This window comes from Puma concolor, chromosome B3, assembly GCF_028749965.1.
Source record: "Puma concolor isolate L17-30 chromosome B3, mPumCon1.1.hap2, whole genome shotgun sequence".
NCBI classification, from domain to species: Eukaryota; Metazoa; Chordata; class Mammalia; order Carnivora; family Felidae; genus Puma; species Puma concolor.
Window position 1 is genome coordinate 86,914,417 of NC_141672.1, and position 25,465 is coordinate 86,939,881.

General features: G+C 40.5%; 1 protein-coding gene across 4 annotated transcripts in view; it reads right to left on the reverse strand.

Annotated features, from left to right (window-relative positions):
- INO80 (INO80 complex ATPase subunit) overlaps positions 1 to 25,465 on the reverse strand; it is a 144,205-nt gene that overhangs the window by 11,679 nt on the left and 107,061 nt on the right. For all 4 annotated transcript variants that reach the window (XR_015252593.1, XR_015252592.1, XM_086710399.1 and 1 more), the window contains exons 28-34: positions 21,136 to 21,230; positions 13,738 to 13,810; positions 5,830 to 5,988; positions 5,113 to 5,215; positions 3,051 to 3,139; positions 460 to 615; positions 8 to 167 (exon numbers count right to left, since the gene is read on the reverse strand). Coding sequence is in view for 2 of the 4 variants with exons in the window: in XM_086710399.1 (XP_086566525.1) it covers positions 8 to 167; positions 460 to 615; positions 3,051 to 3,139; positions 5,113 to 5,215; positions 5,830 to 5,988; positions 13,738 to 13,810; positions 21,136 to 21,230 (835 nt within the window). In the remaining 2 variants the exon portion in view is untranslated. The remainder of the gene's footprint in view (positions 1 to 7; positions 168 to 459; positions 616 to 3,050; positions 3,140 to 5,112; positions 5,216 to 5,829; positions 5,989 to 13,737; positions 13,811 to 21,135; positions 21,231 to 25,465) is intronic.

The window sequence follows — 25,465 nt, forward strand, 5'->3', positions numbered from 1 at the left end:
CACTCACCATTCACGGTGTCTGAAACGGAGCCCGTTATGGAAGCGGGAGAGTTGGTGGCTCGAGACTGGGGGGCTGAAGAGGCTGGGTCATCCACGATCACCAGCATATCACTGCTGCTCTCATCGGGGGGGATAGAGCCAGTGTGCAGTTCACTGCTGATGGAGATCTGGAGGAAGAAGGATCGAGATCACCACCATTCCTGGTACCCACAGCCCATGGCCCTTGTACCCACGTGAGGATGTGATTCTTAGGCTATTTCTCTCCTTCCTGGCTTCACTCCAGAGGGTGAAATCCCCTGCCTTGGCTCCAGAGAAGCCAGCTTGTCCTCATTTCCTTTCCTCCTTACGGATTCCATGTGCAGCCCCCTTCCCCAAGGCAGGAGAACTCCAGGAGAAGCAAAGGCTACAATGTCAGGATGCAGTCTCTACTGCTGTGAAGGCATCTAAAAGGAGCCTCACCTCACTGAAAGGGCTGGGCATGGCCGAGTCCACACTAATGAAGGAGTCGTCCCCGTCAGCAGAAAGGTTGGAGTTATCAGCCGAGGGAACAAATGGAATTACTAGGTTCACACCCTCTTTTCTCCTTTTCCCATCCAATTCATCTTCCTTTTTCTTCTGGGAACACACAAATGAAGAAATATGGAAAAAGCATGAAGACAGGCATCAAAAAGAAAAGCTGAGTTGGAAAAGAAAGTGAGGATAGAAACCTCTCTGTAAACTTCCAGGTTTTGTTTTTTGTTTTCAATTAGCATACTTTTAAGGAAAGAAAAAACTCCTATGGAAGGAGAAAAGAATAGCTCAAGAAGAGTTTATGTATATTCTACCCCAATAATACGGAGTTGAGAAGTAGGCCAGTCACACTGAATCAGAGCCGCACTAAGCCTCACCCATGGGGGTGAGCTCCACGGTCAGCTTCCGGCATGTCCAAGCTGTAGCACTTAGAGGGGCTGAACAGATTCAGTCCTACAAGAGGGAGGCCAGTGCCTTTAGTGTATTTTCTGCACATCTGTTTTTACTCTGCCTTCTTTTTAAATATGCATAAGGAGAATGAAAGTTATCATATCCAAGAAACTGTTTTTTTTTTTTTGTCATTTTCTCAGTTTACATGTAATTGCTTATGGGCTGAGCTACCTTAAGCAGTTCTAGAACCAAGTTCAGTAGGGTGCTGTTACAGATTAGGGACCTAAAATCATTGAATGTGCTTGGAAAATTCTGGAATCACATTCACCCACTGCATCTAACTACATTTGTATCTACATCTATATTAGGGTTAATGTCATTGCGTAGTTTATACTACCACTGGGGGTTTATCTGAAACTTCTGTGCTCAGAGTGAGGATGGCTTCTGATGCAAACTCAGAAAACCCTACAATCTCTTATATTAGAAAGCCACCTTTTCTTCTTTGATGTTGTTTCTGAATGTTAAAGCTATTTAAATTCTAAACAGTAGTAAGTAATGGGTTAGAGATTTGAGAGTGGAGTCATACATAGTTCTTGGATTTTTCAACTTTGTAAATATAGTGAATACTATATTTAGTAAGTACTTTCTAACCTTCAGGTTAGAAATAGTTTTGCTTAGGGGTGCCTGGGTAGCTCAATCAGTTAAGCGTCCTACTTTGGCTCAGGCCATGATCTTGCAGTTCATGAGTTCAAGCCCTGCATCAGGCTCTGTGCTGACAGCTCAGATTCTATGTCTCCCTTTCTCTCTCTGCCCCTCCCCTGCTCATGCTCTCTCTCTCTCAAAAATGAATAAACTTAAAAAAATTGTTTTAAATAAAAAAAATAGTTCTGCTTAGCAGAAGGTACAACTGAGGGTGTAGATTTTACAAAAGAAGGAAAAGGGACCTAAGGCCCAATACAAGCTTGGATAAGGGGAAGAAGTCAACCTCCACTTAAGACAGAACGAATTTAAACATGTGGCCAGACAATATGCTTCAGACAAACCAAACAGTTCAGGGAAATGAAGCATGGACAACTGTTGGACTTGAGGGCCCAGAGCTATCAAGATGTCTGAAGCTCATGGCAGCTATCTTGCTCAAGACAAGGGGCTCAACAAGGGCTGATGAAGGGCTTACCCAATGGTAAGCCAGGCCCACTAGAAAAAATTAGGAAGCACTTTCTGGAAGGTAGCAAAGTGGTTCCGAACCAACAATCCTTGGTGTAACGCTGGGAACCTAGTCAGAACCAATGGGCTGACTCCTGCAACTAGAATAAATCCTGAAGGCCTCACTTCGATTTACTTGTCAATAAAGACCAGGAATAAAGATCACTGAAACAGGGGCACCTGGGTGGCTCAGTTGGTTAAGCATCTGATTTTGGCTCAGGTAATGATCTCATGGTTCATGAGTCTGAGCCCCACAGACAGCTTGCTGCTGTTAGCCTGCTAGTGCAGAGCCCAATTCATATTCTCTGCCCCTGCCCCACTTATGCTCTCTCAAAAAATAAATAAAATATTAAGAAAAAAAAGATCACTGAAATAATATTCTGGTAGAAACAGCAAGATTGGGAGAAATGTAGGGGAACTACATCCCAGTTAGCAGCTAGCCTAGTGGGCTCAAGTGGGAAATGTCAAAAGGGAGACAAAACACAGCCTGAATTTTTGGCATAAATTGGACAAAAAGAGATGAACAGACCGGGCAGTGATTTATTTTGCTAACAGTAGATGACATTGAATGGAACACTAGCAGAATTATGGTAGGATTGGACATAATGACATCTTAGGCCCTAAGATTCTATGGAATCTGATAATGTAAGATCGATCCATCTTACCCACATTTAGCCTTCTGCTCTGTAACAGTCTCAACAAATGATTTCCATAATTACATATGACCACAGAGACAGCAGGTCTGTGTAGGGGGTACTGGTCTAACAAGGCTTCATTTCTGTGGATCAAATGTCAATCAGCATAGAACTGTTGTTACTTATCCCATATAGCTGCTGGAGCTGGATACCAACTAGTAACCAAGATGACAAGCCATGTACCCAAAGCCTTTTTGTAAGCACCACTCTGCCCCACACCGGTCCCTGTTGGCCACCTCAAACTTGAGATACCTTCTCTGCATACTTTTCCCGCTTGCGCTTGCGCTCTTTGACTCGGTTGGTTTCCTCCTGCTGCCGTTTCTCTTCTTGCCGCAGCCTCACTATCAAGAAAATTGTAAAGATCTGATGAAGTACCTGTGTTAACTGTAATCCTCATTCTCTGAAATTAAGGTGGCCATACCCTCTGATATTTGTGTTCCAGGGTATGACTTCTAAGACAGATAACTGGTGTTTTTTTTTAACTTGGAGAAGGAACAGAGTTCTTGGATTCTTAACAGTTTTTTGGGTTCCAACTACTATTTGGTTTCAATGTTGTGGGCCTTTCCTTGCCTTTCTTCTTTTTCTTTTCAGCCTTTTAAGATCTCTGCACTGTACAGATCAAGTATGGCTGGAGAGTACTGAAAGGTTTTTAGAAGGTGGTGGTAAATGTGAGCACTGTAAGAAAGGAACCTCATCATGCTTTCTTGTATGATGCTATGAAATACTCAGGGGCTCATAAGGTAATTCTGAAACCAATTGTTCTCCAAAGCCAGAGATACATGGAAGAAGTGTTATAGAAGTATGGTTCTCAAACTTCTCCATGAAAACATTTCTTTGGTATATGCTAACTAATTTGGATGTAAATTAAAAAAAAAAAAAAAAAAAAAGGGGCGCCTGGGTGGCGCAGTCGGTTAAGCGTCCGACTTCAGCCAGGTCACGATCTCGCGGTCCGTGAGTTCGAGCCCCGCGTCAGGCTCTGGGCTGATGGCTCAGAGCCTGGAGCCTGTTTCCGATTCTGTGTCTCCCTCTCTCTCTGCCCCTCCCCCGTTCATGCTCTGTCTCTCTCTGTCCCAAAAATAAATAAACGTTGAAAAAAAAATTAAAAAAAAAAAAAATTAAAAAAAAAATTTTAAATAGAACTACCCTGTGACTCAGTAATTGCACTATTAGTTATTTGTTCAAAGGATACCAAAATGCTGATTTGAAGGGGCACATGCACCCCAATGTTCATAACAGCTCTATCAGTAATAGCCGAATTATGGAAAAAGCCTGTATGTATGTATACAGGTATACCTATATATGGTATACACACAATGGAATATTACTTGGCGATGAAAAAGAATGAAATATTGCCACTGGCAACCATGTGAATGTAAGTAGAGTGTATTTTGTTATGTAAAATAAGTCAGTCAGAAAAACAAGTATCATGATTTCACTCATGTTGAATTAAGAAACAAAACAGATGAACATATGGGAAGGAAGAAAAAATAAGGTAAAAACCAAAAGGGAGGGAAAACATAGGGTTTCTTTTTTTTTTTTAATTTTTTTTTTTAACGTTTATTTATTTTTGAGACAGAGAGAGACACAGCATGAACGGGGGAGGGGCAGAGAGAGAGGGAGACACAGAATCGGAAGCAGGCTCCAGGCTCTGAGCCATCAGCCCAGAGCCCGACGCGGGGCTCGAACACGCAGACCGCGAGATCGTGACCTGAGCCGAAGTCGGACGCTTAACCGACTGAGCCACCCAGGCGCCCCGAAAACATAGGGTTTCTTAAACACAGACTGAAATCTGAGGATTGTAGGAGTGGAGGTGGGGGGGATGGGCTAAATGGGTGATGGCCATTAAGGAGGGAATTTTTTGGGATGAGCACTGTTATATGTAAGTGATGAATCATTAAATTCTACTCCTGAAACCAACAGTATACCATATGTTAACTAAGTTGAATTTAAATCAAAAATAATATGAAGAAATAAATTCTCTTTCAGACATCAAACAAAAACAAAAACATTTCTCTGGGCAGAACAGAGTAAATTCGTCACTGCTGAGGAGTCTAGGGATACAGCTTCCCTGATGTAAATGAATTCAAAGTCATATTACTTTTAAAATACATGCAAATTTTGCCTTCTACTCCATAACACATTCTTGTTTGGGTTTTAATACAAGTTATTAACATAAAAAATGTTTCTCCCCAAATACAGTCTTTGGCTTTGCTTACCCATGGCGCATAGCCAAGGGCCTCTACCATTTTCAGATATGTGGGTATAGACAAACATCTTTTGCAGGGAGGAAAGAGCTTTAGTTTAGAGTACGTACATTTCTTCTCCAGTTCTTCATCATCTAGAAGAAGACTAACCACCTCTTTGGGTTTCAAGGTATCTGGTTTGAAGTTCCCACCAGAAATCACCATCCGCTGAATCTATACCAAAGCAGATCGAAACATCACTACCAGGCACCCACTCCCTTATGGCAAATATTCAGAAAGAAGGCAACATCTTTCTCAATCTGCTCCTCTGGCACTTAGATTCCCCATTTCCTCTCATTCATCTCACTGGATCATCCAGATTATTTGTCCAACACAAAGAACAATGAGAACTTCTTTTGCTTGGGACTGCTAATTGAGAGCTAGAAGATCCAATATTGAAATCAAGATTAAAAAAAAAAATACACAAACCCCAAATAATCATTTCTTTGGAAACTAACAAATCTGGCATACAAATTAGAGGCTGTCAAATCAGGAGTCCTATGATGAGAGCTCCTTCTTGCCCTGAATGTGAAAGTATGTGAAACACAAGGGCTATGACTGATGTCGCTGCCACATGAACAATAGCCCTATCTAGGCTGTAGAAGCCATTTAGATAGGAAAGGAATGAGGAATGAATAGCCAGCAGTACCGGCCCTGATTTTATTTTCTATTCAGAAGAAATTTTCGCCCCTTCGTGATGAACGAAAGGCAAGCATCTTAGCCCGGTAAATGTGGCTGGACTTTCCAATTTCTTCACCAGTACAGTACTCCCTCTACCTTGTGCTTACCTCACTCTTCTCCTTGGCTCGCTGTAGAATGCGTTCTTCAATGGTGCCTTTACAGATGAGCCGGTACACAGTAACCTGTTTTGTCTGCCCCAAGCGGTGGGCCCTGTCCATGGCCTGTTGGTCCACAGTGGGGTTCCAGTCACTATCATAAAAAATCACCTGCACAGGCAGGACAAAAATACAGCAAAGACTGAGGCATTCTCACAGAAAAACCATGGATTCTGAGAGCAACCCAGTCGCTCGTCATCTGCAATAGTTTGATGCCAGATTTTTTTCTATGATAGTAAGATGAGCCAATATCCACTCATAAAACCAAGCCATCCCTTCACTTGCCCGGGGCAAAATAGATACACTCTAGCTTTTTTTTCAGGGTTTTCACATTTAAAAAAAGGGAACAGAGATACTATTAATAGTTAACCCTTAGTGCTTACCAGTTGCCAGTCACTGTTCTAGGTGCTTTATGTGTGTTAACTCATTTAAATCCCATAATCACTATGACTTAGGTACTACTAAGACTCCCATTTTATAGATGAAGAAACTGAGGCACATAGGAATTACAGAATTTATCCAAGATCACATAGCCTAAGTAAGTGGTAGGCCTGGGAGGTGAGGGATATGAAAGCCTTCTCTCTCTGGCCCACCCCTGCCCCCCTTTTTTATAGTTTTTATTTAAGTAATCTCTAACCCCAACGTGGGGCTCAAACTCACAACCCTGAGATCAAGAGTCCCATGCTCTTCCGACTAAGCCAGCCAGATGCTCCTGAAAGCCTTCTTTTTAACACTAAGCTTACCATGGTAAGAAAGACAGGCATGGATTTCCTGGCATTCTCTAGCTCCTATTTCCTGTCCCTTGAATTCAGCAAAGAAATGTTTAAAAAAAGGGATCCCTGACAGCTACTTTTAGTTTGCTAAACAACAAACACAAATGACAACAAAATGTACTCCCCTCTCCTCTATCCTATGAGTAACCCTACAATTAACAGACTCCTAAATTCTTAGCCCTAAGGCTACTATCGAATACAGGTGGCATCCTGAAAGAAAGCCAGTTCCAAATTATCCTTAGTCTCTCCCATGTGCCCTCATCTATATAGAAGCAAGTCACCAAATCTAGCCCCTGCTTCTTGAGAAATGAACTAATCCTTTTTAGAGTTCACTGTCCCTATCATGCAATGGCCCTCACCACCTGTGCCTGGCTCACTGCGGCAGTCAGACCGGCAGGCTTTCTAGGGCTCAGTCTCTCTCTTCTTCAGTCTACTTTGGATACCACTGTAGGCCACTCTACCTCTGTGCCAGTTATGTGATAACACACCAAGTCCAAACTGCCCTCAATAGTCAGACCCTGCTATACCGAGCCAACTTCATCACCATTCTTTTCTGAAATAAACACGCTCCTTCCCTTTTGTCAGGTCTCTTCAGCATTCCTCACTTATGTTTGTTTGCACCACTTTTTGCTCAAGTTGCTTTTCTGATCCGGAATCCCTCACTTCTGAATTGGTCCTTTATAATAGGTTCAGTTCAAGTTTCCCACTGTCAGGAAGGCCTGATTTCTTTCTTTCTTTCCTTTTTTTTAAAAGTAGGCTCCATGCCCAATGTGGGGCTTGAACTCACAACCCTGAGATCAAGAATCGCATGCTCTACTAAATAAGTCAGCCAGGCATCCTGGCCTCCCTGATTTCTCTTGCCTGTAACAATGTCCCTTTTTCCTATTTCTCATGGATTCCAAGTAGACATAATAATGGCTAAAATCTGTTCAGCACTTACAACATATCTGGCACTAGGGTGCATACATATTTCACTCAATTTTCACAAAAACCTGTATATTTCCTTCATCTTATAAATCAGGAAGAGACTAGCCTGAGCTCACAGTCTTAACAGTCTGCTTCCACAACTTGCATTATTAAGAATACCTTGCATTGCCTATCCTGGTCCAAGTTCCCACTTATTTACTATTTTCCATGGGTAACCAATTATTTCATGTGTATTATGTAAAAAAATCTCCGTATCTAGGGGCACCTGGCTGGCTCAGTGGGTAGAACATCTGACTCTTGATCCCAGGGTCATGCGTTCAAGCCCCACGCTGGGTATGGAGCCTATTTAAAAAAACAAACAAAAAAAACTCCCTATCTAGTCTTACTGTAGAACAGATACCATCCATCACTGCCAAGTAGAATTCCACAAATACTAGTCAATGAATACTAGACTAATCTCTAAGGGGATTGATCAACACTAGATTAAGCCTAAAAATGTAAACTGAAGAGTGATTCACTCCAAATGAATTTATTTGTTCTCTCATTTAAAATACGAGGCAATTCTGCCATTCTCTGCAGAATTAAGACTTTGAGTGAAGATAGACAAAAGGCACTGGCATTTTCAAAGCTCTCGCTTATAATAATAAAACCTCCTGTGGCTCTTTCTTATGCTGCTCCTTTTGTCTGGGTTTTACATAAGGTATAATCCCGTAATTTTTAGCATTAAGAATCCTTGGGGAGAAACTACAAACTGTGTGCCGAAGAAAAAAAAAAAATCAGTGTGAAAACTTACTGTTAATCCATAGTGTCCACAGACCTAGGATTTCAAAGTGCACAATGCTTGCCATTTGTAAAGGAAGGAGCATAGCAAACCTGATCACAGGATATTTTAGAGATTCAATAGGATATGCAAAATTCTAGAAAATCTACTTTAAACTTTCAGAGAGAATAAGGAAGAGAAGACAGAGTTAAATGAAAAGGAGGACTCCAAGTGGACTCGGGGGAAACACTACTTGCCCAACATACCTAAAATATCTGCATATGTGGAAAATGACAGCTGATGTCACATCCAAAAGATAATACTTTTAGTTAGTTACCTAAGCCTGAGGCAATGGTACAGCATCAATTCACAATGGGAAATTCAATCTTATGAATCATTTTATAGGTGCTTCCTTACACATTTACATTTTTTCCTAGAAGTCTCAGTGGCAACCAAACCTGATTCAACTTGTGTTTTGTTTTTTTTTAACTCATAAACAGTAAAAACATTAAAGCATGGGAGACAGGTCTGAAATTTAACTTCAAAACAACCCCTACACATTTAGTGGCTAATTATCATTTAAATAGGTTAAAAGAGGTAGGAAATTTGGGAGGACAAGAATAAAGTTAAGATTCTGTTAAGAAAAATACCCAGGAAAAAAAGAGTATGAAGTATGTATAAGCTCTAAGGTTAGAACAAGAATGAGAGAACTAAAAACAAAGCCAATAATATGGTTATTGTCTAACCTGACAATAAAATGAACACTGAATCAACCATGACATGAACTAGGGGTGATAGGGAGGGGTGCTGGGGGGAGACAATACCCCCCAGAGTGGGAAAAAGATGACACCGATATTTGGTAATTAGGTTTATGGAGCTCAGTGAGACATTCCAGAGAAAAACAAACAACAATTAAAGGATAAGAACTAACTTAGCCAGGGAAAATTAAAGCAAGTCTATGCACGGCCACAAAGCATGACCCAGCAATGACTAAGGGGAAATACATTACTAGACAGCACCTTCACGAAGTTGTACACTCCAAGCTGGACAGGTATGGGGGAGGGGCAAGGTCAGAGCTGAGAGAGGGTGGAGGCGCCTGGCTTTATAGGTCAATGACAGGGAGTTTCAGGGGATGATGGAGTGAAACAGAAAACAGGAAAAATCTGAGAGAAACAACTAGAAAAAGTTGGACCAACACTCGGAGGGTGAAACTCTGACCCAAGAGAATGGGAGGGCTGAAAGAAGTCCCATCTTGTCCCACAGGACATATAGGAATTCTCACACTGCTACCAAGGGAGAAAAGCTCCCCCTTCTCTCTCTACATGTGAGCCTTTAAAACAGGTCTTACACAGGAACAAAACAAATAGTACAGTTTATAACAACTCCTCACTAAAGAAAGTCAAATGTAAAGATACACCTACTTCAGAAAGAATACACGAAGAACATAGACAGTTAAGGGGCCATTAATCACATGCTAAAATCATGTTTTTACTAACAGAGTGGGCCAGAGTCCCATTGTTTACAAAAACATGTTTATATATGCATTCTCAATCATAAGACATTAAGTTTTTCCTGACATTTTAGGCTGACTAACCTCTTCCTTGTCCATAAATGGTTCTGGGGATCTTCCAAAGCTAAATAAATCTCAGGACAAAGGAAGAATGCCAGGCAAGCAGTTAACCTATTGTTTGTCTAATCACACACACACACACACACACACACACACACACACACACACACACAACCTTGACTGCTCCCAAAGCATAACTAGAAATTCATTTCAATCTTGTCTCATTTTACTGAGAAGTATTACAGGAGGTTCTAGTTTACAAGGGAGTCCCCAAGCCCTCCCCTCAAATTTAAATGTAAATTATTTTGGAATTGGGAACTCAATATACAGAGCTTTTCTCTAGGCTGCTAGGATGAAAAGAGAATTCCTACTTCTGCTCCTCTAGCTATGGGTTAGGCCTACTTTGGTTCTTTGAGGCCGGCAGGAGCTCCTTACCTCCACAGGGTAAAGTGTAAATACTGGAAGCATAATGCAGATCTCCCCGCTCAAATCTGCTTTGTTTTTTCTGACCATGCAAATAAATAACTAGAAGAACTATTCCTTAAAAACCATAGACCAAACCTCAGATCGGCAGGCTGAGAAGGGAAATGCATTTTAATCACATGAACTTATACCAGACTTCCCAGGTGACCTCATCCAACGTCATTACCTTAAATATCATCTAGGATCTGATGATTTAAAAACTACATCTTGGGGCGCCTGGGTGGCGCAGTTGGTTAAGCGTCCGACTTCAGCCAGGTCACGATCTCACGGTCCGTGAGTTCGAGCCCCGCGTCAGGCTCTGGGCTGATGGCTCAGAGCCTGGAGCCTGTTTCCGATTCTGTGTCTCCCTCTCTCTCTGCCCCTCCCCTGTTCATGCTCTGTCTCTCTCTGTCCCAAAAATAAATAAACGTTGAAAAAAAAATATTAAAAAAAAAAAAAAAAACTACATCTTTAGCCTCAATCTTTCTACTGAACTCCAGACCCTGCTGCCTGGGTGCCTTTGCCCCTTAATGTCTGTTAAGAATCTTGACCTGAATATACCCCAAACCAAACTCTTAATTTCCCCACTCAAACCTGTTCCTTCTCACCTTTCCCTTAATAAGTAATTGGTGTCTTCATCGTTCCAGGTGCCTAGGTCAAACCCCCTGGAGTTTTCCATGACACCTCCTATACATCCCACATCCAGTCTAAGAGCCAACCCCAATGGCTGTGCCTTCAAAATACATGCAGATTCCTATTATTTTTCCCCATCTCTACTGCTTTAATCCTTGTCCAAGTCATCATCATCTTGTGTCTAACTCCTAACTGAATTTCCTGCTTCTACCTTTCTCCCTATAGCTCTTCCCACCTCACTCCCCCAAAGTTGGGGGGACACATTTAAAACCCAAGCCAAATCCTGTTACCCCTCTGTTCAAATTCTCCCAGTGGCCTCCCATCTCAAAATTCTTACTACAGCCCACCGTGCCTTACAGGATCTGCTCCACAACACCCATCTCACAACCTCTCCTTCTCATTTGCTCTGTCCCATCTACAAAGGGCCGCTTGCTATTGCCTAATCATGCCAAGCACGTTCTCACCTCAGGGCTTTGCACTTATCTCTTCTGCCTGGAATGCTCTTCTTTCTGCCAGATATATGCTTGGCTTGCTTCCTTAGTTTCTTCAGATCTCAGTTCAAGTATCACCTTATCAGAGAAGCTATACCAGTGCATATAAAACAACCCCTGATCATGAAAGGGGTTTTGAAGAACAAACAGAAGTTTACCAGGTGGAAGATGAGGCGCTGAGGAACAGTTCATGCAGCAGTGTGATACAGTATGGTATGTTTAGGAAACAAGTCAATCATTATTTCTGGAACATAAATTTTGGAAGGTGGAAGTAATGTAGCAATTAGACTGGAAAGGAAGATAAAAGCCACAAAATGAAGGGCCCTGTAAGCCACGTAAGGAGTTTATCCTTTATCTTGTAGATGATGGAGATTCCCTCAAGAGTTCTAGGCAAAGGGAGTGGCATGACTAATCAAGAAGGGTATAAATAAACCAAGAGAATAAATATGGGGCTAAGGGCTGAGACTGGAGTCCAAAAGATCCACTAGGAGAAAGTGGTGACTCCTGCATTTACATTGAAGTATGACTAACCTGGGGCTGTATGGAATGCTTACAAGGTAGAGCAGAAAACCAAGGAGTAAAGAGAAAGCCAAATTTCTGCTATCTGATATGACACACGTGAGCCACCACCTCAGAGAACCCATAAGAACACACCTACCACCATCGACAGCCTTCCTTTAGGAAAACTGAGGCTGATGATGTGCATATTAGATACAGTATCTACCCTACGAGGCTTTCAGTGGTCCTCTGGTCCTGGAGCCTTGTCCACACTTGGTAAAATGGCTAAGGTTTACATGCCAAGGATGGTACAGTTGAGTCCTATGGTTGATATTCTACTTAGTGTTGTTACAGAATCTGTTTTTCATTCTTGAGGCCAGGCAGTTTTATGGTATAATAGTTAATAAGGAGAAAGCAGACAGAGCCTAGGAATGGAGACTAGGAAACACAGGCTCTGCTTCTAGTTCTACAACTTATGAGTCTATTCAAGCCTCTTCCCCCACACACCTCATTTCTCCAGGACTCTCTAGGGTTTGCATCTTCCTTCTATTCCTGGGAATTTTCATGCTCTGTATTTCACAGAGAGGCATCACAGCCACATAAAATGACATTTTTATAGTCATGCCTTCTACAAAACAATTTCCCATTTATGCATTTTTATGTCTCAGGGTTACTGAAAGTGTTTTAAAATATGTTTGGGGGTGCCTGGATGGCTCAGTCAGTTAAGTGTCTGACTCCTGATTTTGGCTTAGGTCACGATCTCATAGTTTGTAAGATCAAGCCCCATGTCAGGCTATGCGCTGATAGAAGAGAGTCTGCTTGGGATTCTCTCTCCTCTCTCTCTGGCCCTCCCCCATACTTGTACTCTCTTTCTCTCATTCTCAAAAAATAAATAAGTGAAAATTTAAAAAAATATATGTAGATATATATATATTTGAATCCTGGGAATAATTCTGAGATTCAAAATGAATGCTCTTTTCCTTTTTATTTATTTATTTACATTTTATCTATTTTTGAGAGAGAGTCAGAGCACAAGTTGGGGGAGGAGCAGAGAGAGAGGGAGACACAGAATTTGAAGCAGGCTCCAGGCTCTGAGCTGTCAGCACACAGCCCGACGCAGGGCTCAAACTCAAAACGGTGAGATCATGACCTGTGCCAAAGTCGGATGCTCAACCAACTGAGCTACCCAGGCGCCCCAATGCTTTTTTCCTTTTCAGTCACTGAAGTATTCTTCCAAAGAGACTGGATATGAAAGGATAGATAATTTGATAGAATGTCTTTATTTTTTAAATTACCAATTTCATTGCTTTCCAACCCTCTTTTAAAGTTTGGGATACAAAAGTATGAGTTTTTCCCATGGTGGAATCAATGCATAAGAGTAACAAAACAATCATTTCTGATTTGCTGCTATAGTTTCTAAAACAATTTGGCTGGATTGACAGATTTTTTTTTTTTTTTTTTTTACTCTGTTTATTCACTAATATACTCTAAGTGTTTAGGACAGTATTGGACACATAGTTGGCATTCACTAAATATTTGTTGAATGAATGTGTAAGAAATTTAAGAGAATGGAGAGAAAAGTCCAGAAGGAAAGCTAAAATGTCCTAGTTCTAGGCAAAATGCAACTGTCTTTTAACATAATGAGGCAAAGAGAAAGTGTGACACAAAGCAAAGAATAACACCAACTGAACAACATATTTATAGTAGACGACCTGCTGTCTGATATATTGTGCTCTCGTTACTTACTGTATCTGCAGCAGTGAGATTGATACCCAGTCCTCCAGCTCGAGTGCTCAGCAGGAACACAAAGATGTCATTCCTGCAGAAAAGGGAAGAAGACAGGTTAAAAGGGAAAACTGAAAAAGAAAAATGGCATGTGACAAAAGACAGGGATTTCTGAATACAGACCAGTATCTAGGGCTAGAAAGGGTTACCTACGCCTGATGCCTGACCCACATTTTTTGACACATTGTATCAAGGTGCTCTAACATAAAAATCAAACCGAGGTTGTCATCTTCCAATCTGCAGATATACTTCTGCTGCCCACCAATAATGATAGGCAATATACTTATAAAGATGTAACAAATATAACAGACATACAAGTTATCATGGAAGTAGTCATGTAATAGTCGTGTTTTAAACAAGTCAAACCATTCCTAGTTCATACAGAGGGGACAAATAAATCAACATTCCCTGGTGCTTCCCCAGAGAATCATGACTTCCAGTAATTTGGGAACTAATGATTATAATTCCCAAAGCACTCACTTTCAGATGAATAAAGTCAGTCCCAGAAAAATGACCTGAGGTCAGGACTAAGACCCAGGTCATGCCTTCTCTGTATTAAGCTGAATTTATGATCGATCTATGAAGACAGGCTAGAATTAAAGCACTTTTTAATGAATGGCAACATAGCCCTTACACAGAAATCATCAGATGTAGTTGCCTCAGTTTTTCTTTACATCCTTCATCCTTCTATTTTATTTTATTTTTCAAAGTGTTTATTTTTGAGACAGAGAGAGACAGAGCATGAACGGGGGAGGGTCAGAGAGAGAGGGAGGCACAGAATCCGAAGCAGGCTCCAAGCTCTGAGCTGTCAGCACAGAGTCCGATGCAGGGTTCGAACCCACGGACCATGAGATCATGACCTGAGCCGAAGCCGGACACTTCACCGACTGAGCCACCCAGGTGCCCCTCCTTCATCCTTTTAAAGAAACCCAGAATTACAAATAAACCAATAGGTGCCACTGTCACTCACGCAACAAATATTTACTGAATACCTTCTAGGACCAAGGACTGTGCCAGATCACAGTGAGCAGGCTTGGACTACAAGATTTATCTCTGTAGGCACATACAATTAGGGGCTCAGTTTGAACCCAATTCTTGCATATATTTTAAGATTATCTTGCATTTTCATGTTCTTGCCATACGAAGTTATTTTCTAGAAAATTTCTGAGGGAAAAGGACGGCATTATACTGGTAAGCGAACTTTCCAGTCCTTCAAATCAAGCTGCTAATCCCTTTTCTTCATGACTAAAATGAAGAGTGCAACTAGAAATTCATTTATACCAAGTGTTATTCAAATCGCAGGTCACACCTATTAGTGGTCATGAAATCAGTTTGGTGGATCGGACCACATTAAAGAAATAAAGGAACAGAACAGATTAAAAATATTGTAATATAGGGGTGCCTGGCTGGCTCAGTCTGAAGAGCAGATGACTCAAATTTCAGATATGGCATAGAGGTACTAAATTCCAACATAAAATGAATTTTTATTCTGTTGGTTAAAAAAAAAAAAAAAAAAAAAAAAAAAAAAAAAAAAAAGCAAACAGTGATACCAGGATGTTCTCAAGGGCTCTTCTTCTTGGTAAAGTCATTTAACTGCTGAAGGTCTGTTTCCTGGACTATAAAATGAGGATGCTCTGAATATAGGTGAAGTGACTAAGTGATGACATATCAACAGTAAACATGAGTATCAATGAAGGAACTATTTTGAAATAAGCCTCCTTGTTAATCACTAAGCTGTGCTGGTCCTAGTAGAAATCTGTCCACTATTTGTATTTAGGTAAATACAAGGTTCCTAGAGGCAGGCATAATAATAAAGTATGTCTGCAGGCCTGTTATAAGGCAGGATTCCAAAAGTTCTATACTCTCACTAATGTTCTACTAGTTTATCCTTGAATTATGTTATCAAGTTAATTATTTCATAATTTTATTTATTTAATTTACAAAAGTCCTCTTTAAAATTTTTTTAATGTTATTTTTGAGAAACAGAGAGAGAGAGAGAAAGAGAGCGAGCAAGTGAGCGTGGGGGAGGGGCAGAGACAGAGGGAGACACAGAATCTGAAGCAGGCTCTAGGCTCCGAGCTGTCAGCACAGAGCCCAACACGGAGTCTGAACCCACAACCTGCAAGATCATGACCTGAGCTGAAGTCGGATGCTTAACCAACTGAGGCACCTAGGTGCTCCAGAAGTCCTCTTTTATAGTTAACACATATAGGGCAAATCAAAAACTTAAAAGGCACACGCTAGTTTGCAAACATATTTTCTTACAGATATGAGATGATACAAATGGAAGCTTGACACCTTACAGCCCACAGGAAAATAACCATGAGGCTGCAAATAAAAACTGATAGAGCTTTCCAGGGCTGTACTAATCTCTACAGAAAAGTCCTTCCCACCTCTGGCCCTGAGAGGACTGCTCTTCCACATACTTCTCTCTCCTGCTTTGGTGGATACAGAAGCAGGGGTCAGAAGGTTCTCTCCAACACCCTTGTGAGAGCTGATAGAAGCACCCAACAGCTAGGACTCTTTTGGTTATTCCTAAAGAAGTCCAGACCCTGAGCAAGGGGAGCAAGCAGGGGAAGAGGGATGAGACAGGGAGGGAGGTAGAAAGCAATTGGGAACTGCAATATAAGGAAGGGCAGAGGCAAAGGGGTACTTGGGTGGCTTAGTCAGTTAAGCGTCCTGACTTTTGATTTTGGCTCAGGGGGTCATGATCTCACAGCTCATGAGCTCAAGCACCATGTTGGGCTCTGTGCTGACAGCAAGGAGCCTGCTTGGGATTCTCTCTCTCCTCTCTCTGTCCCTCCCCTGCTTGCTCTCTCTCTCAAAAATAAACAAACATTAAAAAAAAAAAAGAAAAGAAAAAAGAAAAAAGAAAGGGTAGAGACAGAAAGACGGGTCATTTCCATAGTCTGGACAGCCAGAGAGATAATTCCCCAGATATGGTAATGATTTATAAACAAGGACCATGTATAGAAAAAGTGAAGGAAATGTAGGTAAAAATAAGTCAGCAGCAAAACTTAGAAATATAATGCTAGAAGACACTTTTTGGGGGGATATTAACTATATATGGAAAAGACACCTCAAAAAAAGAAAACAGAAGATGCCTTTTAATGATAAGGCAGATGGTAACTTTTTGGCTGTATTCAATATCATTTTATCACACAGTAATGGAAAAATAAGGATTATGGAAACCTTGGGTTGTTAAATTATTGTTCATTCTGGATAACAGTATTGGATCATTTATAAACAAAAACACCTAAATCAAACTGCTGAGAAGTTCTTTTCAACTTAACAAATCTAGTATTGATAATGTGAATTAACGTTTTGGGGACTCTGACTAAACAGAAGAAAACAGAATCCCTGAAGCATCATGATGGTTTGGGTGCCCTCTAGGGGGCTGAAAAAGAATTTCAACTCAGGGTTTCTGTTGTTGGAACATGCCTTTGAGACCAGGCTTTTGGGTGGTCTGTGAAGGACCCTATGAAATCATGTAGCAAAGATATGCTCAGGTCTCACTCTTATTCTCATTTAATGACCCACTGAGGCTACTCTGCACCAGAATACCCAAACAGTGCTGGGTATGTAGTCTGACTGACTGCAGTGAAGACTCGCTGAATGAAAAAAGAACCAGAATGAAAGACAACACTGGAAGTCTACAACACTCTCACCAAGAAAACTTGGTGCTACACTCACTTTTTCTCATATTTTCCAAAGGGTCACCCCAAGTGATCAGATAATGGGGGGGTCTATTTGGTAAATGTCATGGGGTAGGAGGAAGGGAAGCAAAGGCCAAGGCACTCCAGAGCAAAGACCTTGTGAATGGCTTCTAGGATCATGCAATGATCACATGTTCTGAATGTTGCTCAGTCAGGACATCCTGGCCAAACAGTCTTTAGTCTCAGTCAGACTCTTTCCTGGAAGGATCCCTCATAAATAAATCTTGTATGAAGGGAATGTAAATGGCTTTTTATAGGAGTTCTTGTTTACTCTGGCTGACCTTTGAGCCACAGGGCTCTCTAGCTGAAACTACTTTTTTTTTTTTTTTTCTTTTGATGTCTTTTCATTAATAATAATGAAAATATTTGGCAAGGCAGACTTCTTCATTTTCAAAAACACCTGTCTTTTTCTCTATATTGGGCTACCTCAGCCACTCAAATTTACAAGTTGAGAATTTTTTCCCATTTGAAGGGGTCTGTCTGATAAGCTTCTGATAGCATTGGCACAGTTCGGACTCCATATACAAGAAGCAGGAGATTATATTCTAGCTGCAATCCCAACTCTGTCATCTGTCTAGCTCATAATGTAGGCAGGGAAAGACACATTCGTCTGTTTGTTTCATTTTGCCTAATATTAGACGCAGGTGTTAAAAATGATGGTTACTCAAATGTTGAACCTAAATAAAACTCACTGCTTCCTACTGGCTCACAGTTGTAGGGTCTGGAAATTCAAGGAACGTTCCCCAAAGAAAGTCACGTATTTATTAAGCACATCTAGTAGTTAATGGTGAAAATACCCTTCTTTTAGAGCTAAGGTTTCCAAAACTATCACACGATACTGCGAGTGCTAAAACAACTGTCCACAAGTTCAATAAAAGATTTTAGAAGTAATAAATTAGATACATCTACTGATTTTTTTCACTAGAAGGTCACTATAAAATATACGGTGTCTGGGATCTCACATCCACTGGGTCCGCTAGAAGAGCTGTACCTCTACAACTCAGAAGACCAAATCATTACATGTTAACATACTACAGCTCTGGTTGGACTCTAAATCAGAACTCTGTACAAGGCATTATAACAATCAGCATAGTCTTAAATGTTCATATCCTCTTACGGTCAGTAATTTCCCTTGTTTGAATTTATACTGTATTAAGAAAACTAAAATGATGACAAAGTTTTGTAAACAAAGATACTCACTCAACATTTTAACAACAGAAATACAGTATAAATATCCAGTGTAATGAAATATTAGTCACTGAAATTTATTACAAAGATTTTTTAAATGATACATAAAGATGTTTATGATATAATGTTAAGGGGAACACAATCATATCTATAATATGGTTACCAAACATGTGAATATAACCACATACATATTAAAGACTAGAGGGATATATCTAAGAGTTGAAGCTTTTACGTTGGAGTAGGCAAGAACAAAGTAAAATATGTTTCATTTGATTTCAGAATCAAGAAAAGATGAAGATTAGCTGGCAAAAAATTTTTTCTAGGCCAGGACGATTAACAATATGATGGGGTTGAGAGGCACTACGGTTGACCCTTGAACAATGCAGGGGGTTTAGGGGCACCAACCTCCTGGCACAGTAAAAAATCTGGGTATAACTTTTGACTCCCCCCAAAATTAACTACGAATTGCCTACTGTGGACTGGAAGCTTACCGATAATATAAGCAGTTGATTAATACACATTTTGTATGTTATGTGTATTACACATTGTAATCTTACTTAATAAAGTAAGCTAGAGAAAAGAAAATGTTATTAAGAAAATCATAAGGTAGAGAAAATACATTCACAGTAGTGTTTCATATTTATCAAAAAAATCCATGTATAAGTGGACCTATGGAGTTAAAACCCATGTTATTTGAGAGTCAGCTGTACTATGGATATACATGTCTCAAATAATCAATTTAAAAATCTGCCCATAGCTTCTGCTAGGTAAGAAGCTAGGTTAGGCCAGCCGCACACAGTTGCTCCAAGGTAACAAACTCAAATAGGTCCAAAGCAGATCTTCCCCTCCACTGTCGGCCAAACAGCCACTTTAATTCACATGTATAATTTCAATTTAGGAGTTACTGGCTTGAGTACAGACTGTAAACCAAAACAGGGTTTATCTTACCTGTGCTTCATTATAAAGGAGCAAAATTTTCAATCACAGGGCACTCTATGCTGAACTATGAATTTGTTTTATGCTAAGTTGTTTTACATTAAAAAAAAAAATTTCTTTTTTTTAATGTTTATTTTATTTTTAAGAGAGAGAGAGACAGAGCATGAGCAGGGGAGGGGCAGAGAGAGAGGGAGACACAGAAACCAAAGCAGGCTCCAGGCTCTGAGCTGTCAGCACAGAGCCCAATGTAGGGCTCGAACCCACGAACTGTGAGATCATGACCCGAGCCGAAGTCAGACTCCCAACTGACTGAGCCACCCAGACACCCCAAAATTGTTTTACATTTGAAGTAAACCATGCTTTATTTTAAAAAAAAAAAATTTTTTTTTTAACATTTATTTATTTTTGGGACAGAGAGAGACAGAGCATGAACGGGGGAGGGTCAGAGAGAGGGAGACACAGAATCTGAAACAGGCTCCAGGCTCTGAGCTGTCAGCACAGAGCCTGACGCGGGGCTCGAACTCACGGGCCGCGAGATCATGACCTGAGCTGAAGTCGGCCGCTCAACCGACTGAGCCACCCAGGCGCCCCAGTAAACCATGCTTTAAAAGTGAAATGAAAGAAATTAAAAATAGTAACCTAAATACAAATGGCTATGTGCCTAATTTTTTCCCCAAGAATTCAAAAGTTAAGTATTAATAGACTACAACAATTAAAGCCCAGAAATGCACAACTGTTGTGATTTACAGCAGCACATTAAGATCTACTCTATTCTTTAGTTATCCAGGTCTAGGGAAGAAAATATAAGGGTGGAGTTTAGCAGCCCTATGAGTAGCTAGTGGTGCTTCGCTTTTAGGGAGCAGTAACCAGACTCTGCTTATTACATGAGAACCTGCACTTAGGATAATTATGGCTCTGTAAGCCATCAGCATCCAGCAGGCAGTACTTGAAATTTCATAGGCTCATTATCAGGTGGGAGAAGTACTGTAACTGAGAGCTGCCAGCTGAATAGATTGCACATCACTGCAATTTGTCATACTGCACTGTATTATGTATTACTACAATGCTAGAGGGAAAGCAGGAAAAAGGAAGGTATTTTTCTTTAAATTTACACAAAAGAGGTAAGCAAAACAAACTAATAATCAACTATAAGTCAATATCCATTGATAGCCATTGTTAACATTTAGAATATAGCCTTGTGGACTTCTTTCTACACATACATTTTCCACATAAAGGAGGATCTTGGTTTACACTCAGAAATCATTTCTTTTATTGACCAAAGAAAAGGGTGCTGATTTGGTCAGAAGGTATATTTTGAATAAAGAAATTATCGAGTATTCATTTTTCTCTCTCCCGCACATATAGATCTGAACCACTATAAACAGATTAAGCTACCTCTTAAAATGGCAGAACACAACTGCTTAACAACCTGAGATATGCTGATATTTCTTTTAAACTCATCATCTTAAGCATTAGAGGTAAATCAAACGCGAATTTCTGTAATTCCCCTTAACATTACCTGTTCTGAAAATCAGCAACCATGTCCCGCCTCTCTGAGATCTTGGAGGAACCATCAAGCCTCATGTAGGTATGCTTCTTGTAAACCATGTATTCCTGCCAATCAGAGTGAAAACATGTAAGTCTGAGGCAAATTACTGTATTCTAATTCCCACAACATCTACCTACCTACCACCTCATCCATACTGGGGGCAAGTCATCATATCCAAAATGAGAGACTAATCTTAAAAGTACAAGAATTTAATTTGTAAATGAATTTATTGCCAATATGTGAAAATTGAGGGTAACATGAAGAGTACAGCCACCCTCAGTTTCAACTTGGAAACTAATCTTGTTCCTGCAGATTTCAGTAGGTTTCATGAAAACAAAACAAAATGAAATTTCCAAACAAAAATGGCCTTTCAGTCAGCAGCCAGATGTTTCTCACAGCTATAGAATATCCAGTTTTCTTTCCATAAGTAACACTCACCCTAGTGCTTTTCTCCCCAACATATCCTTGCTGACCAATATCCTTGAATTTACAGTCTAAGTTTCCTTCTCCCAGCAGAGCATGCATCATTGTTAAGGGAGGCCTAAGCATCAGAGTGAACAGAAGACAAGGTAACCTTCCATGGCAGAGAATGTTCTTAACATCATCTAGAAAAGGAATTACAACTTTTAAGAATAGAGAAGAAACTTCAAGAGATGCAATGGAGAGAACATATTGCCATTCTTAGAAGCTGCAATTCTTCTTACAGATGATGGCCAAATGAGCACTGATTTCCTCTTTCTTCACCCCTAATAATATGGATTACACTTCAGAAAGTCCATCTGTAGAGGAACCATTATCAAAAACTCAACACAGCTGCTTATTTGTAAGAAATACCATGAAACAATGATCAGTTCTAAAGTAACTTTCCCTACTGAAAAAGACTAGTTATTTCTACATTTGGAAGATGTCTGTATTAATTACTTTCCTATGGTTAAATGTTCTTTTATTTCAATATTCTCATAGGTAACTCATATCATACCTGGCTGGGTATTGCAGCACACAAGGTTGCTACAGTTGGGTGCAGTTCATGTAGTGAATGTGGTAGTCTACTCTTAGAGCAAGTGAATACAAAAAACCTTGGCTTTTTCATATTGGCTTGGCAGAGGACTCTGGCTATGGTACCTATGAGGTGAGGCTGGTCAACAAAGTAGACAAGCTCACTGAGGCACACATCTTCATTGTGCTTTGCATATATTTTTACTATTTCTTTGTCTCAAGTGATTCTTCAAGGGCTTTGATAATCAAAGAGGGATAGAACATATTCAGTCAAAGAGCTTCAAGTTCATATTTAGTGGTACGGCCCTGTTGGAACTGGATTAATGGCAGAAGAGTAGTGGGTGTTTTAGATAAGGAGGGATTCAGGAAAAAATGAAAAAATGAGAGCACGATGATAGTCTTTAGAGGCTCACTATACCTTGGCAGCTAATACAGTCAGGGGATGCTGCCATCCAGAACAACCAAATAACTAGATTATACACACATATATCCCACAGGTTGGACTTTAACCACAAGGTAGGCTTTCTGCACAGGCAATCTTGCCTTCTGAACCAGAACTTCTAACCTTAGTGAGAGCACTGATGAATGAAATATTCTTATAGATCTTGCTGTTGACATCAGTTATGTATCAAGGTCAACACAACACCAGAGATATTAATCCTAGACCATATTCAAACCAACACTGACTACAGAGCTTGTTACTGAGGCAAAAAAAGTGAATCTTTTCCATTTACTGCTTTAAGCCTTTGCTCTCCCACCCAGGGGAGCAGTGGGATTTCAGAAGGCTTAGATGAGTTTAGATCTGATTTCAGTAAGCAGCTTCAAAACAAGTAAATGGACATGGAAAAAGCAGTTAAATGAAGAATACAGGAATGTCTACATCCTTATACCACAGAAAAACAGCTAAAAGGTAAAGGCGGAGATAAAAAAGCAATTCAGTACTTTCTTCATTCAAAAATTCTGGCTATACCAAAGCCATTTTAGATGTCTAAAATTCTAGGTGGTTTAGAAAAGATCCATAATCTGGAAAGAAATGCCTCATTTCTTCCAACCACTAATTTCAAGACCTGTGCCCACTTCTATTCTTAGTTAGTTTTTCTATGATCTTAACAACATCTAATGATTTAGTATAAAATTGAATTCTATTTTGTTAAATCAAAATACAAATTCTAACAATAAATGGTTTGATAAGTAACTCCAGCACTTTTGAAAATTTATTTTAAAAAAATCTATCTCCAAGGGCACCACAGTGGCTCAGTTAGTTGAGCAACCGACTCTTGATCTCAGCTCAAGTCTTTATCTCACAGTTGTGAGTTCAAGTGCCACACTGGGCTCTGTGCTGAGCATGGAGCCTACTTGAAAAAAAATCTACGTCCAAAAAATATATATGCACACTATATATCTATTTCCATTTAACAATCTCTACATCAAAATGTTTTCTTCTTTTTCTTTTTTAATTTGAGAGAGAGAGACAGACAGACAGACAGCATGCGAGCAGGGGAGAGGGGCAGAGGGAGAGCGAGAAAGAGAATCTCAAGCAGGCTCCAAGTAGAGCCTGACATGATCCCATGACCCTGGGATCATGACCGAAGCCAAAATCAAGAGTCAGATGCTCAATCAACTGAGCCACCTACGTACTCCCATCACAATGTTTTCTAAGATTCATTTTAAACATTCCCAGTCATGCCCCAACTCTTTGTACTTTATGCCCATGTCTGAGGGCCACTGCTGGCTGATTTCCACTTGTTGGATGACTGTTGTGGTTTGTAGGAACTATGTCATGCTTAGCACTCCTGTGCATTAAAGAGGGCTACAGGACAGAAAGACCAACCATTATCCAGTCCTTCCTTATACATGGTACTCTGTATACACCAAGGTTATCTCTCACTCAAGTCCCTTTTGGTATTTAGGAAAGACTTAGAAAATGATCCACCAGAATGATTAGATTTCCTAGAGCCTTGTAAAGCAATTCTTTTTGTTCCACTAAAAGAAGCAAAGACAGAAGGGAAACCAAATATAGACCTTCTTTCTCTTCCAGAGGTCTCATAATTTAGTATCCTCCTTTATAAACAAATACGAACATTAGTACTCTCAAGTGGATTCTTGTGGATCACTAACTACCAACCAAAGTAAATTCTAATACTGCTTAAACTAATAAAATAAAAAATATGGCTTTTAACATTTAGGAAGTCTCGAGAGCTATACAATTCTAGCAGATACTATTTTTTTTTTAATTTTTTTTTCAACGTTTATTTATTTTTGGGACAGAGAGAGACAGAGCATGAACGGGGGAGGGGCAGAGAGAGAGGGAGACACAGAATCAGAAACAGGCTCCAGGCTCTGAGCCATCAGCCCAGAGCCCGACGCGAGGCTCGAACTCACGGACCGCGAGATCGTGACCTGGCTGAAGTCGGACGCTTAACCGACTGCGCCACCCAGGCGCCCCTAGCAGATACTATTTTTAAAAACTATTGAAGAAGCCAAAGGGGTTATGGACAAGATGTACTTTTGGTATTTGAGCAGTGATTCTCAACCAGGATTAAAAATACATGTGCCTGGAACCACCCCAGAAATTCAGACTCTGTATGTCTGGGCTAGGGCCCGGAGTGGTTTTTTTGTTTGTTTGTTTGTTTTAAAGCTCCAAAGATGAGTGCAATAGATAACCTATATCTGCAGCTGAGAACCACCACTACAAAAAGAAGGCAGAACATGGTCCCTTAGAATCTTGCTATTGCAGCATGGTCCTCAGAGAAGCAGCACTTGGAAACACCAGCAGTTTATTAAAAATGCAGAATTGAGGGGAGTGCCTGGGTGGCTCAGTCAGTTAAGCGTCCACTCTTCTGATCAGGTCATGATCTTGCAGTTTGTGGGATCAAGTCCTGTGTCTGGCTCTGTGCACAGAGTGCACAGCCTGCTTGGGATTCTCTCTTTCTTATCTCTCTGTACCTCGCCCCCCCCATAAATACATAAACATTAAAAAACAAACAAAAAATGCAGAATTGAGGGGGGCGCCTGGGTGGTTCAGTCAGTTAAGCACCCAACCTCTTAATTTCAGCTCAGGTCATGATCTCATGGTTTGTGAGTTTGAGTCCTGCATCCAGTTCTGTGCTGACTGCACAGAGCCTGGTTAGGATTCTCTCTCCCTCCGTCTCCCCCACCTCTCTCAAAAATAAATAAACTTTTAAAAAAGTGCAGAATTGAGAGATCCATCCTATAACTAATGAATCAGAATTTCTATTTTAACATGTATTACCTGGGGAGCCTGGGTGACTCAGGTGGTTAAGCGTCCGCCCTTGGCCTAAGC